Raw genomic sequence first — 16,032 nt, forward strand, 5'->3', positions numbered from 1 at the left:
TACAGCATGGGACATTCTGAGTGCAAAAGAAAAAACATATGTTACTCTAAACATTGGAGGAAGTGATGTCGAGTTTTTGTGTGATACCGGGGCTTGTAAAACCGTGATAAAAACTAAAGTCCCAAATCTAAAGGCCTCCCAAAATACTATTTGGGTGAAATCTGCTGATGGGCAGGTACACAAGGAGAGTATCTCTAATCCAGTTGAAGTGAGAGATAAGGAAACTGGAAGCATGGCTTCAGTTTCGATTGTACTATCTCCAAAATGTCCCATAAACCTGCTTGGACGAGATCTGATGACTCGGTTGGGAATTGCAATAATTCCAGTAAAGGATGGCATGCGAGCATGTAGAGTGAGAGATGTGGACTCGTATGCTGCACAAGCAGGTGAACAGATTTGCTGCTCCTATGCCATCCCTCCTGAACGAAATCCTAACCTCCCAAGCAGATTGCTGAATGAAGCTCGAAAACAATTGTCCCAACCTGAATCAGAAATGACTTGTAATGAATTACATGTCACCATGAATATTCTCACTGATCCACAAGATGACTCTATTGGAAGTTTTCTCAGCGACACAGAAGTAACTTTAACAATCACTGCTCTGTACACTGATCGCAGGTCATTTGCAGCTGCTGCTGTGCTCTTGCCCGCTCCTCAGAAAGACAGATACAAATTGTCGGCTGTACCCCACATCTCATTGTTTAAACCTCACAGTATAACGTGGGCAGATGTGGGTCCCCGAATTAAACTTGCTGGATCTGTGACTGATTATGAGGACAAAGGTGATGGGTGGAGCTACAGTACCAGTTGTGACGTGTGGAAGCAAACAGTGTGTGAAGTAGCTGTAAGCAGAGCAGGCGCTTGTGCGCTTCCCTGACTAGTTGACATTTGTTTGAATGAAAAGGAGGAGGGGGAATTGGCTGGGCTTCCTGAAAAACTGTGGACCAAGGGCCCATCTGATGTAGGACTTTTACAATCCATTTCCCCAGTACAGATCAAACCAAGATCAGAGTGGCGTCCAAGGGTTAAGCAATATCCTTTAAAACAGGAGGCAATAAATGGGATTGCCCCTGTTATAAATGATCTTTTGACAGGAGGAATCATTAGGGAGTGCTCGGATTCTCCTTGCAACACTCCCATTTTTCTAGTCCAAAAGGCCGACAAAATTAATTGGCGAATGATACAAGATCTACGAGCAGTGAATGATGCAGTGCAAACAAGAGCACCCAATGTGCCTGACCCACACACACTTCTGAACACTTTGAAGCCTAATCAGAAGTTTTTCACAGTAATTGATCTCAGCAATGCATTTTTCTCAGTGCCAATTCACCCAGACTCACAGTTTTGGTTCGCTTTTACCTTTAAAGGACAAAGCTATACATACACCAGATTGCCACAAGGATTTGCTGATAGTCCAACTATTTTCATTCAGGCTATTATGGCCTGTTTGGCTGAATTTCAGATGTCAAACAAAAGCCAACTTCTAGTTTATGTAGATGATCTCCTGGTAGCCTCTGAAACTGAAGCTGCTTGCAAGGCAGACTCCTTAGCATTGTTACACTATCTCTGCAAAACAGGGAATAAAGTGAGCAAAAATAAGTTACAATGGGTTAGACAGGAAGTGAACTATTTAGGTCACACTTTGTCGGCTTCTGGAAGACAGATACAAAGAACCAGAAAGCAGATTATTTCAAATGCACCGAAACCTGAAACAAAGAAACAAATGATGTCATTTTTGGGGCTCTGCAATTACTGCAGAGCATGGATCCCACATTATGCGGAAAAAACACAACCGCTGCTGGATATTGTGCATGGAGTTCCCATGACAATGACAGAAAAAATCATGTGGACACCAGTAGCGGATGATGCCTTTGTAGTGCTGAAACAGGCTCTGATAGAGACCACAACTCTTATCTTGCCAGACTACAATAAAACCTTTGTGCAAACAGCAGACTGCAGGAATGGTTTTATGACCTCAGTGTTACTGCAGAGTCATGGCAGCAAACTAAGACCAATTGCATTTTATTCAAAAAAACTGGATCCAGTGGCTCTGTCTTTGCCAGACTGTGTCCAAGCAGTATGCGCGGCGGCGCTTGCAGTGAGACAATCTGCAGATGTGGTGCTCTTTCACAAAATGGAGCTGCTGGTTCCACATGCTGTAGATGTGTTGCTGCTGCAAAGCAAAATGAACTTTTTGTCGCCAGCCAGACATCTGTCCTACACTGCTATACTTCTGTCACAACCACACATCGTGATAAAGAGGTGCACAATCCTTAACCCAGCAACGTTGATCCCATTGCCAGGGGATGGAACACCACATAACTGTTTGGATGTTACAGAACATCTACAGCTGCCCAGAGAAGATTTAAGTGACACGCCACTTGACAAGGGGGAAAAGTGGTTTGTGGATCGATCATGTTCAAAGGATCCTAAAGGAAACAATCAAAGTGGTTATGCAATTGTGAAATTGCCAAACCAGATTGTTGAAGCAGAGAAGCTTCCATACACTAGGTCAGCACAGGCTGCTGAGCTGATTGCTCTAACAAGAGCTTGTGAATTAGCGGAAGATAAGGACGTCACTGTATACACAGATAGTCAGTATGCGTTTTCTACTCTGTTCTATTTTGCGAAACAATGGGAGCGCAGGGGGATGACAACATCAACCGGTAAGCCGGTTACCCATGCCTCCTTGTTAAAGGACTTGTTGCAGGCCATTCTTTTACCTGCTAAACTGGCTGTGTGTAAATGTGCTGCTCACACCACTGGCAAAGATGAAGTCTCAAATGGAAACAGATTAGCAGACAAAATTGCAAAAGAAGCAGCTGCAGGGAGACATGGCCATGAATTTTTTTTAATGGGTTCAGAGGACACACAACTCATAGATAAGACTGTACTGACAGATATGCAGGGCAATGCTCCAATGGTGGAAAAACGAATGTGGACGACAAAAGGTGCAATAGTGGATACAGATAATATCCACCGCATCAATGACAAACCTGTTTTACCAAAATCACTTTTTAAGGCAGCAGCGCTTGCGACACATGGGCTTTGCCATGTGTCGACAGGAGGGATGAAGACCATCATAGATCAACAATTCACTACCTTTGGTTTAGATGGTTACTTAAAAATGTTTTGTAAAGCATGTCCTGTTTGTGTGAAACATAATCCACAAGGAAACATGAGACCTAAGAGAGGCTCATTTCCAAAACCCTCATCCATTTCAAATCATGCATATGTATTTTATTGAACTCACACAAAGTGGACCTCACAAATACTGCCTAGTGATGATTGATGCATTTTCCAAATGGGTGGAAATAGTTCCATCTAAACACGCAGATGCCTTAACAGTGGCAAAAGCCATCTGCAAAACCATCATACCAACTCATGGCATCTCCCAAACCATTTACAGTGACAATGGTCCACACTTTGTGAACCAAGTTGTGCAGAACATGGCTGTACACCTTGGAATAACGTTAAAAAACCACTGTGCTTGGCATCCTTCGAGCGCAGGCCTGGTTGAACGGGCAAATTTTACCATCAAAAGCAGGTTGAAAAAATGCATGGAAACAACAGGCAGACCTTGGCCAGAGTGCCTCGACTTAGTGAAGTTCTATATGAGAATTACTCCCACTTCAGAAGGACTAACACCTTTTGAAATCATACATGGGAGACCATATAGACTACCAGTGTTCCCTGCAGATATGCAAAAAGCAGATGAAGAACAGACCTTGGCAGATTATCTAATCAGGACGCTCAAACTGAAAGATGTGTCAAATGCAAATTTACTGCCGCCTGTTCTCTCCCCCTCACAGGTGGACGACCCTATCAATCCGGGAGACTGGGTCTACATCAAGGTCATCAAAAGAAAGAACTGGGCCAGCCCGCGGTGGGAGGGACTGTTCCAAGTTTTGCTTGCTACTCCCACGGCGGTAAAAATTTCTCAACGGCCCAGCTGAATTCACCTCAGCCACTGCAAGTTGCAGAGAGTGCTGGACCCCTAATTCGGAGTGGGGAGGGGATGTCCCGGTGTCTCTGTCATCCTAGTAGCAACGGGGCTCCATATGCCAGATGGATCCTTTGCTGCGTTGTGGTTGGAGCGTGCTATGGTCTGTGGACTCATCTCAATGTGACTGTTAAAGGACGAACAATACCACAAGTGGCCTACACAGAGAGACCAGCTGGAGTGAATTACACGTTACATCCAAGGTAACAAGACCCACGTCTGCATTAACGACGACTGCTCTCCAGGAGGAAACTGGATGGGAGCTTTGGACATCACCGATGAGTGTCAAGATAAGAGAGCCATTTCAGGTGGTGAGGGCTCTCCAACCAACATGGCTACACCATCGAACGGAACATACTTCATACAGAATGGCTGGTGGCTTTGTGGTCACAAGGTTTATTGCCCGCCAACTGGACAGGAGTGTCACCAGTGTGGCTGACAGACCACACCTACAGGATACGACATCATCAGCTGACAGGAGCACACAACTCTTCTGGACGTCGACGCAGAGCAGTTGAGACCTTTGACCCTCATGACCCTGTCTGGGGTGCGAACGTTCCAGAGGACCATAAAGTATGGTCTGCCGGAGACAAAGTTGTCCTTGCGCTCTTCCCTCAGATTGGGGTTGGGAAACTATCGCTCTTCATCGAGACACTGAACTATCGTTTTCAATCCTTTGTGAATCTCTCACTGCAAGTCAACGATGGACAAAATAGAGAGATTCAGGCTATTAGACTGATGGTCTTGCAAAACAGGATGGTTCTGGACTTGTTGACGGCAGCACAAGGTGGTGTGTGCCACATCATTGGGACTTCCTGTTGCACATACATACCAGGAGAAAATGACACCCACATCAACGACGTCATGAATTCGCTGAAGAACTTACAGCAGGCCATCTCTAGAGACAAGGTCCCACATCAGTTTGATTTGTTTTCATGGCTATTATCTGGCAACTGGTGGCAACTGTTGAAATTGCTGTCTCCTGTGCTTGTTGTGCTGGTGGTGTTGTGCTTGTTTACGACCTGCGTTATCCCATGTTTGAAGTCTGCTGTGTCGAAGTTTGTGTCCTCTACTGTAGCCCAAGTGCATATACAACTTCTTAGAGATGACGGATGTGATGACGATAATGAAACGTGGATTGCGTAGATGCTGTTCTGTTGAGCATGTTTTACAGAAACTTGATGATTTGACCATCGAAAATGCTTCGCAAGTGATGGATACAATGATGTACTGTTTCTGTGTTTTTCTTTTTGTTTTTTATTGATAGCATTCTGGCCGCCTAAGGCAAAGGGGCCGTGTAAGAATTTTCCTGCTAATAACATCTGGCCTGGCTGGGGAGGGGGTTAGGTGGCGCAAAAGCTGATAGCGGCTAGCTGGATTCTCGGGGACCAATTCAAGATGAAGAAAGTGCAGCTCAACCTCCTTGAAGACACTGCCAGGACAATCGAGGGCACCTCCGACATCCATTTTATCATTGATTTTCATATTATGTATTACTTGTGCCCTCCCTGCATCCATTACAACCTGGTGATCCTGAAAGGGGGATCCTTCCATCTGTGGTCCCTTCTCAAGGTTTCTCATTTTCCCCTGGCAGGGGTTTTGAGTTTTTCCTTGCCCTTTTGGGAGCTTAAGATCAGAGGATGCTTTGAGAATAATTGTCAATTTTTGGCTATGTGAAGCCCTTTGAGACTGTTTGTGATTTAGGGCTATACAAATAAACTTGACTTGACTAACTTTGAAGCCATACGAAACCAACACTTGGTACCGGTATGTAACGGTTACTGTGAGAGCTCACACACAGGAGGGACGTTATGTGTGTTCGAAACTCACCCCTTCGTCCACGCAAGTTCACTTGGAGGCCAGAGCATTGAATGTCACTGACGCGAAATGTATGGCATCCATTGGAGGAGTTGGATATCAACACCGAGCTGTCAGTCAGTGAGGCCGACCCTTCCCGCCCTGGACTTGCAGACGGTGCCTATGATCAGCTTTTCTGGGCAAATCTCAATGTGACTGTTAGAGGATGAACAATACCACAAGTGGCCTACACAGAGAGACCAGCTGGAGTGAATTACACATGTTACATCCAAGGTAACAGGACTCACAAATGTATTAACGACAACTGTTCTCCAGGAGGAAACTGGATGGGAGCTTTGGACATCACAGTGTTAGTATAAGAGAGCCATTTCAGATGGTGAGGGCTCTCTGACCAACATGGCTGCACCATCGAACGGAACATACTTCATACAGAATGGCTGGTGGCTTTGTGGTCACAAGGTTATCCAATGCTGCCGGCCAACTGGACAGGAGTGTGTGCACCAGTGTGGGTGACAGAGCACACCTACAGAATACGACATCATTAGCTGACGAAAGCACACAACTCTTCTGGACGTCGGCGCAGGGCGGTTGTAACCTTTGACCCTCATGACCCTGTCTGGGGTGCGAATGTTCCAGACGACCATAAAGTATGGTCCGTCGGAGACAAAGTTGTTCATGCGCTTTTTCCTTGGATCAGAGTTGGGAAACAATCACTCTTCATCGAGACACTGAACTATCGTTTTCAATCCTTTGTGAATCTCTCACTGCAAGTCAACGATGGACAAAATAGAGAGATTCAGGCTATTAGGCTGATGGTCTTGCAAAACAGGATGGTTCTGGACTTGTTGACGGCAGCACAAGGTGGTGTGTGCCACATCATTGGGACTTCCTGTTGCACATAGTACATACCGGGAGAAAACGCACATCAACGACGCCATGAATTTACTGAAGAACTTACAGCAGGCCATGTCAAATGACAAAGTCCCACATCAATGGGATTTCTTTTCATGGCTATTCTCTGGCAACTGGTGGCAACTGCTGTTGAAATTTGTGTCTCCTGTGCTTGTTGTGCTGGTGTTGTGCTTGTTTACGACCTGTGTTATCCCATGTTTGAAGTCTGCTGTGGCAAGGGTTGTGTCTTCTGCCGTGGCACAAGTACATACGTATACAACTTCTTAGACGTGACGGATGTGATAATGATAATGAAACGTGGATTGCGTAGATGCTGTTCTGCTGAGCATGTTTTCCAGAAACTGGGTGATTTGACCATCGAAAATGCTTCGCAAGTGATGGATACAGTGATGTACTGTTTCTGTGTTTTTCTTTTTTTATTGACAGCATTCTGGTCGCCTAAGGCAGAGGGACCGTGTGAGACTTTTCCTGCTAATAACATCTGGCCAGCAGGTTTTTCGCTTACACAATAAGTTTGATCTGGGGTGTTGGGGTGATGCCTCATCTTCACTGGAAAGTGTTGCTATCATTGTTTGTTGTTTTTATTTTTACTATTCTTCTTTCTTCATTATACATATATATATGTTTTTTTCTTACTTGTCTTTGTTGTTTGGGGTGACATAATCATATGATAAAACAGGAGGGAGATGTTAGGTTTTTCCAGGTTATCTTTATCGTAGGATTATGTTGGAATGTAGACTATAATGATTAACCAATCTTGTCTTGCTCTCAACGCAGTAAAATAAAGTGGTTGCTTCCTCTGCTTGAGTGACCAGCTGCAGAGGAAGCAATCAAAGTTGTTCTGTTTCCCACAACATCGTAAAACACCCCCTGCTCTGATCTTACCAGAGGCCAGGGGTTCACCAAACCAGTCCACTCTCACCCCCACTCTGTTCCTCCTAATAAATATGCCCTTGCAGGAAGGAGACTTTACAGACTTCATTCTGGAGCGAGTGAACTCTCCACCTGCAGGTGTCTAAAAGAACTTGCTTGTCTCCCGTGTGGTTCTTGCAAAATAAGTTGGAGTGAGCAAATCTCTAACAGCTTGTCTATTTCGTTTGATTTTGGTTTCATCTGTCATGTCTTCTGGCTGTTGTCGAACGATTTAACTTGTCCTCCAGTCCTTAAATTGTCAACATCCTGTCATTCACCATGTGTAAGGGATCGGACAGTACAGCCAAGTGCGTAGCGACAGACTTTATTGTGGAAGGGGATGATGGGAATAGCTGGCGCTGGAGCGGCAATCTGGCTGGGGTGAACAAGCAGTTCTGTGGATTCGAATTGTAAAGTCAGTTTCTCAGGGACAGATGAGCGAAGCATCACGGGACAGACTGACACTCGGGTCTGCGCTGGCGGTGCTGATATAGCGCTGTCCATGAGCCCGTGGCAGGTGACGGCGATTCCACTGACAGGGGGGGCGTGGTCCTGTCGCAGGTGGCGCCAGCACGTGACACCATGACTCACGTCACTTGGAACGTCTTGGTTCTCGTCTGCCATTATCCACAAGGTTTTACTCAGCTAATCCACTATACAGCCCTGTTTCAATTGAGCCCAACTGTCTTCGATTTTTGACTTAGCACAAATGACTGTAAGGTTATTCAAAACAGACTCCACATTCAAAGCGAGTATAAAGTAACTGCACAAGCACCTTAATTTAGCGTTCCACTGCTGGCAAAATGTATCCTCTCATTAGCTTAGTTAGGTTGACTCAATACACTGCAAGTCACTTACCTTAATTAAACGTCGCTCTGCAAATGTTTCTGTTGCTAAAAATGTTCTTACATCCACAACAAGGTAAGGCAATTTTTGACTTAATGTAGTGGCAAACTTTCGTTCATGAGTTTCATTATTCAAACCACTTCTTCGTGTGGGCAGCCTAAGGTTTACTTACTCGTATCCTTATCCGATGCATTTCTATCATCCATATTATGGGAGCAGCGTGGCTCAGCGGCGTTCGCCTCTCAACTCTAAGATTGTCGGCTCGATCCTCAACTCTGGTCACTATGTCGAAGTGTGCTTCAGCAAGACACTGAACACCTATTTGAGGGGTCGGCAACCCAAAATGTTCAAAGAGCCATATTGACCCCCCCCCCCAAAAAAAAAAACATACCTGTCTGGAGCTGCAAAAATCTAAAAGCTTTTTATAAGGCAACATAGACTGTCAATACATGAGCTGTATGCCTACTATTAGAATAATTAAGTAGGCTACAAATACAAAACGACGCAAAACGTCGCAAATGGATAGCCAGCGGACTTTGTTGTGCAGCAGGAGATCGGCATATTTGCTGTCAACTTCATTTAGCAATTCATGGAACTGGCGGTGGTTTAATGCTTTTGCCATTATTTTGTTCACAATATGGATGACAAGGTTCATTACCTCCATACACTTCGGTGGGAATGTTTACGCACACAGCGCCTCTTGGTGCAATATGCAATAGAATGCAAGCACATTTCGATCCAATGCTTTCTGTTGTAAAGTCACAAACTTTTGCGAATCCTCTCATACTCGGTGACCCGTCTGTAGCGACTGAAATCAGGGGGCCAGTGTGCATCTGTCATTTAATCACTGCAGCACAGCCTCGCAGATGTCCTCCCCCCGTGTTTGGCCTTTTAGTGGTATCAGTTTCTTCGTGCGGCCCATTAGAGTTCACGTACCTGCATAGCAGAGCTGTCTATTCGATATCGGTCACGTCACACGACTCATCACAGGCAATTGAGTAAGCTGGAGCTGAATTGATGTCCTTGATTTGCTGATCGGTGATATCGTTTGCCATTCAAATGACCATTTCCTTCACTGTTTTTGAGGAGAGAGACATGTCTTTAACTTTCTGAATGATTCGGTTTTGTTTTTGAAGTCCGAAAATAGGCCCTCTGATATTTTAACAAATGAATCCTTCATGTACTCGCCATCGGTGAATGGTTTTCCGCGCTTTATTATTTCCCGGGCTGCAACAAAACTTGCAGCAATAGTAGAGTTTGGAGATGCAATCCACTTCTTGAAACTGTTTTTTCATTCCTCAAATTGCACCTTTCCTCTCAGTTCCAACTGGGTGATCGGCAGCATGCTTTAGCTGAAAATGTCGCTCCAAATTGCTCTTTTTGTTATATTTGACAACTTTCCATTGCAAATCACACATTCAGGCAATCCTTCAGCATTGGTAATAAAAGCAAATAGTTGAATCCATTATTTCTTAAACCCTCTGTTCTCATCAGCAATCTTTCTCTTTTTGCCTTTTGAATCCATGGCCCGCCCCTCACACACCTGTTTGTTTACAACTCGTCTGTGCTGTGTCGCTTGCTATGACGCAATTTTGCACCATTCTGAAATTCTGTATTTTTAATATATTTACAACTACATACATTTTCTACAGCATAAGAATGTTTGTGTCATGATTACCATCTAAAAACCATGCTTAAAAAAACAAAACAAAAAAAAAAAAAAAAACATTTTTCCATTTTCACGCATTTTTGCAAGAGCTCTAGGGAGCCGCTAGGGTGTGGTAAAGAGCCGCGGGTTGCCGACCACTGCCCTATTTGCTCCTAGTGGGGACCTGGCAGTGCCTTGCATGGCAGCAGCCTCCCATTTGCTCCCAGTGTGGACCCGATAGCACCATACATGGCAGCAGCCTCCCATTGGCGTATGAATGTGTGTGTTAATGGGTGAATGTGAGAAATTATAAAGTGCTTTGGGCACCATGTGTTGTAGATAAAGCGCTATATGAGTGCATTCAATTTACCTTATTAGTTCGGTGTACTTATGGACCAGTTTAGTTTCCTTTAGTTTTCTTTCATTTGAACGTCTTGGTCAATTCCTGAACAAACGTATTCTCTCAATACAAAACACAAGAAGGTTCACATAAAACGGCAATATGACTTTGTCAAACACCGTCAATATCATGTGGCACAGGATATGGACAAGGTAAAAAGACTGTGCCTTTATTACTGCACGCCCAAGCACTTCTTGGGCGTCTCTTATTCCAAATCACACAGATCCCATAGAAACCTCCTAACCGATCAAATCAGCATAATCAAATTATAACTCGTCTAAATAATTATCAAATATTCTTCTGCCTTATTAAACCTAAAAAATATTCATCAAAATTACTTTCTAATAATTTTGCTCGAACACCGGTGCTCCCAATGTTTCCAACAAGCCGAACTCCGGGCGTTGTGACGCAGCCCGAGTCTAGCCTCCTGGCTAAGCCATGAGCCCCTAACGCATTTTTGTTTGTAAATTTCCGTCTTTAGGTTTAGCAGAAGTTAGTAGTAGTAGTATATAGTAGTTTTAGTTGTAGTAGTGCAAGATTGATAGCTAGGTAGATGGATAGATTGATTGATAGATTGATAGTTTTCCAGCATCATTCATACCGCAGAGTGGTTATATAAGACATAGTGATGACGTGCACAACTTAATAGGCTCCTAGAAAAGGCTGCCAGTCACAACTGCGCCAACCAAGGAACTAAGTCAGACAAGATTCAAGCCATCAAAGGCAAAGCAACAAAGGAAAAAAGGAAAGGAAAAAAATAACTGCAGGCCAGTGGTGAGAGGCCTAAATAATGTAAATGATGCAAATGTCGTAATTGATCCCGAAGTCTGCCCACAGCACCCCCTCAAATACCCAAATAACCCAAACTGGGGTAAAGGCAGTTTAGCGGGCGATTTGCAGACAACGGTGTGGACAATGGATCGTGATTGTGAATCGTCAAAACACCATAAAACAGGCAAATGTGTAAGCAGCATAAGAGGGTGTAAACACATTGCAAACATTCTCAGTTGGGTTATTTTTATTTCCCTACTTATGTTTTTGTATTCGTACAGGTTGACTAATATAATTCATCACAGAAGCCCACCAACACAACGATGTGTAAATATTTAATATCAAATTTACTATACAAGTGACTTACTGTGGTTGGTGGAGCACAAAGAACGTTGATTATTATTTGTTGGATCACATGTTCAGTTTGATGTGTCCTGTTTCCTCAGAGTGGCGACAATTCAATTTTTCATGCTGAACCAGGAGAATAATGAGAAGAAATTTGTACCACACAGCCGGCTTTCCCTGCCACACTGTCCACTTGATATGACCTTTGATCCAAACGACCGTCTTTGGGTGCTAATGGATTCCTGTGAAACACTGCTTCAAATCTTCACGCTTGAACAACGTTCCTGGAAGGTGCATACGCTTTCATGCATTCATGCGTTTTGTCATGAATTACAGTATTTTCTCCTATAAGGCGCACTGGATTATGAGGCGCACCTTCATTGAATGTTTTATTTTAGAAATATTTTCGTATATAGGGCGCACCCAGATTAAAAGGCGCGTAGAATAGAAGCTACTGTATCAAACTGGGGTTGACTGGGGTTGTCTTATGCATCCACTAGATGGAGCTGTGCTAAAGGGAATGTCAAACCAGTCAACAAGGTGTTCAGTCAAACTTTATATATGGCAAACTTTATATCAAAGTCAAAGTCAAAGTCAGCTTTATTGTCAATTTCTCCACATGCCAAAGACACACAAAGAAACCGAAATTTCGTTCCCCCCTATCCCACGGTGACAAGACATGGCTCACAACAGACAAACAAGTAAACAAGTATAACAAAAGCGTGCTGAATAAATAATGAATAAATAACACAACAACAACAATAATAAACAACAATAAATAAATAAATAAATAAATAAATAAATAAATAGGAGGAGCAGAAAAAAAAAAGGAGCAAGTGCGCGTACAGCAGACATTCCCGAAAGTAGCGCAACAGTGCCGCACGCTACGCAGAAGGGGGTAGCGAGTTCAGGGCCCTAACAGCCTGGAGAAAGAAGCTGTTTGCGAGTCTGGTGGTGCGGGAGCGCAGGCTCCTGTACCTCTTCCCAGAGGGCAGAAGGTCAAACAAAGAGTGAGCCGGGTGACTCACATCTCTGGCAATCGAGGTTGCCTTGCGGGCGACATGGGAGGTGTAAATGTCCTTCAGGGAGGGTAGCGAAGCACCAATAATCTTACCAGCCGTATTCACTATGCGCTGCAGGGCCTTCAAGTTCTGTTCAGTGCAGTTACCACCCCAGACAGCGATGCAACTGGTGAGGACGCTCTCAATGGTGCCACGGTAAAATGTAGACAGGACTGCCTGAGGAGCACATGCACGCCTGAGCTTCCGCAGGAAGTACAAGCGGCGCTGAGCTTTCTTTGCCAGTGACGAGGTGTTTTCGGACCAGGAGAGGTCCTCACTGATGTGCACCCCCAGGAACTTGGTGCAGCTCACCCTCTCCACCACAGCACCGTCGATGATCAGCGGCAGGTGTATATACAATAAGACATACAATACAAAAATTTCACAATAACACAACACTGTTCAAACGATATGCATATTTACGTATCCCCGTCTACAAATCCCTCAAACTTTATAAACGGCAAACTTTATATACAATACGCTATACAATACAAACATTGTACAATAACACGACGTTGTTCAAACGTTAATGTGCATATTTACATATCCCCGTCCACGAGTTCGGCGAATTCTTCCTCTTCTGGGTCCGAATTGAACAGTTGGGCGATTGCAGCATTCATTATGCCCGGCTCCCTCTCGTTATTTTCCGTGTGACTGTCATGACTAATCCCTGGCAGTTCAGTTATTATTCCTGCCTTCGCTAAAGCTCCGACCACAGTTGAGACTGATGTATCAACCCAGGCATCCACAATCCATTGGCAGATATTGGTGCGTGTCATTTTGGCGTCTTTATACACACAAGTGGTGTTGGACTAGGAGTAAGCACAGTATGGCTGTTACCGCTATTACTTCGGTGACGCCCCTGACCACGGTTGCCGTAATACTGAGAGCGATGCGACCTTAAAATTTACTTGTCTTACTGAAAGATTTTGGTTGAGCGCTGTGTACAACCAATATGGATCAACTAATTCACCAATTGATCCATATATAAAGCGCCCCGGATTATCAAGCAAACTGGTTTTTTGAGTAAATTAATGGCTTTTAAGTGCGGCTTTTAAGTGCGGCTTTTTGTGCGGCTTTTTGTGCGGCTTTTAAGTGCGGCTTTTAAGTGTGGCTTTTAAGTGCGCCTTATAGTGTGGAAAATACAGTTGATACATTTTAAGGATTTTTTTGCCATTCCAAGAAGTCTGACTAAAACCAAATTGTATATTTCAATATTTCATGCAACAATATTTTCCACAGGAATTACATTCAAAAACATGGATCCACTCGACTACCTTTTCTCTTGAGCATTTGAAGATGACCAATTTTGCAGACAAATTCTTTTTAATAAACAATATTGTGTGTTCAGTACAGGATTATTGTCTTAAAAAAGGCAGTCTGCGTGTAAGGTAGCGATAGTAAAGTTGAACATAGATGAAACCAGTGAGGTTAAGTATGGTTCATTGCCAGTCTCTAATTCTACTTCCATTCCTTGCACTTGCTTCTAGTGCCAAGCTTCTACCATTGAACTAAAAAGAGTGACTGCTATCTTCAAGCCTCACTGGCAGACTCTTGATGGTAAGTCAACAAGCCCACTCTTTCAGGCATGCATACCACTCCAGTTCCCGAGGTTAATTCTAAACCACAGGTTAGCAGTATTGTATAGCTTTGCACAAGTGACTAAAAATGTGAACTCTCCCCACTTATACATTTCCACCATGTACCAAGGTTATAATAGTTTGTGTCTCGACTAGGCTCATCTGCTTAGTTTTATCCATGTTGTTCGTAATACACTTGAGTCCATTTGTGTGTTTGAAGACTGGTTTAATCACTAACAGACGAACATGCAGTAAAGGCCTAGCTACTAGAGCTAGACCAATCGTCGGGCAGCATCCGGGTGTCTGATTATGCCATCTGGTTAATGTATTGAATACCGTTCTGACATCAGATCTCATTTTGCACGTCATCTTCCTCATTCCAATGTACAGTATCTGTCTGGATCAACGCACGAGAAGCATGAGACTTTACGTCATGTGGGATCTTTCAATTCATTGGTCAATTCCCTCAGTGCCGATATGAAAGTCCCATCAGGAGTCATCGTTGGGGATATAAGTACAAAACTTTTCCCCAAACATCGAACAAACCCCCCTCGCTTCGCCAAAACAGAATCTTATGCTACCCTATTCCTATATGCCATTAGTGAAGTGGCTGTCAATTGCAAATGTATAGCACTATAACACTTAAGCCATTCCTTGTAAAATCTGTCAAACGTACGTTGTGAATATAATTTATTTGATCCATATTTTTGTTAGAAATGATCCTTAAAGTAGATTCCCACCCTGCAGCAATGTGATCCACTAGTTTGTATTCATTAGGGATACCCCTCGGTATCCCAATAGCATCAACATATACCGGACTTCCATAATACGGGTCTACACTAAAAGCCTTTCTCACTCTTCTCAACAAATGGTTTGAACCTGATGCAAACATTGATCATAACAATAATTAGATAAAATGACAATATATCTACTCTTATTTTCTTTATTGTCTTATTTAAATAAAGAAGAATGCTTCTGAAAATCAGAAATGTTTACAAAAGTGTTTAAAAATACAAAAAAAGCATTTAAAAGTACAATACAGTGTTTAAAATTACAATAAAGGTTCATAAAAGTATTTTATGGATATTGTAACAATATATTCTCTACATTGCGGATCTTCACCTAGCGCGGGTGGTTTTGGGACCAATTATCCGCGATAAACGAGGAATTACCGTATATTGGAGCACTTTTCCCTTAGTAAAACCATCGAAGCTACTCACTTATCTCACCTTTATGATTCACAAAGACTTTAGATTTACACTAAGAGACACTCGCCTCCATCGTAATTCTTAAGCCCACCAATGTTTTAAATTATATTGACCAGATATTTTCGTACACACATCATGAGAGAGAGGGTTGGGGTTGAGAGTTCAGGTATGTTGTGGGGTTTGGGGATGGGTGGGTCTTAACAGCGGGGGTGGGGGGGGGGGGGGGGTGGGGGTTGAACAAGTACGTGAATAAGGAAAAAATACAAATGCGTTAAACACTTTTGAGTGGTGTCAGGTACATGGACCCTGTATAGTAGATGTACGTATGTGTATTGGTTTCAATTGGACAATTTAATATTAAAATTGAACAGGTCTTATCTGAAGATACAGTATATAAGTGGTGCATATGTCACTAGAAAGTCCTAACTGGTCACTCATCAGTCTTGCAAAGGATCTGCCACTATGACTCAGTCAAGACTCATTGATTTCTTATGGGGTTAATAGTCTCCTTCATTGTCGCCAATGGAA

General features: G+C 43.4%; 1 protein-coding gene across 7 annotated transcripts in view; it reads left to right on the forward strand.

Annotated features, from left to right (window-relative positions):
- wdr4 (WD repeat domain 4) overlaps positions 1-16,032 on the forward strand; it is a 153,451-nt gene that overhangs the window by 100,071 nt on the left and 37,348 nt on the right. For all 7 annotated transcript variants that reach the window (XR_007483306.2, XM_049728447.2, XM_049728449.2 and 4 more), the window contains 2 exons: positions 11,757-11,946; positions 14,207-14,276. Coding sequence is in view for 6 of the 7 variants with exons in the window: in XM_049728447.2 (XP_049584404.1) it covers positions 11,757-11,946; positions 14,207-14,276 (260 nt within the window). In the remaining variant the exon portion in view is untranslated. The remainder of the gene's footprint in view (positions 1-11,756; positions 11,947-14,206; positions 14,277-16,032) is intronic.

This window comes from Syngnathus scovelli, chromosome 8 (assembly GCF_024217435.2).
Source record: "Syngnathus scovelli strain Florida chromosome 8, RoL_Ssco_1.2, whole genome shotgun sequence".
Classification (NCBI taxonomy): Eukaryota; Metazoa; Chordata; class Actinopteri; order Syngnathiformes; family Syngnathidae; genus Syngnathus; species Syngnathus scovelli.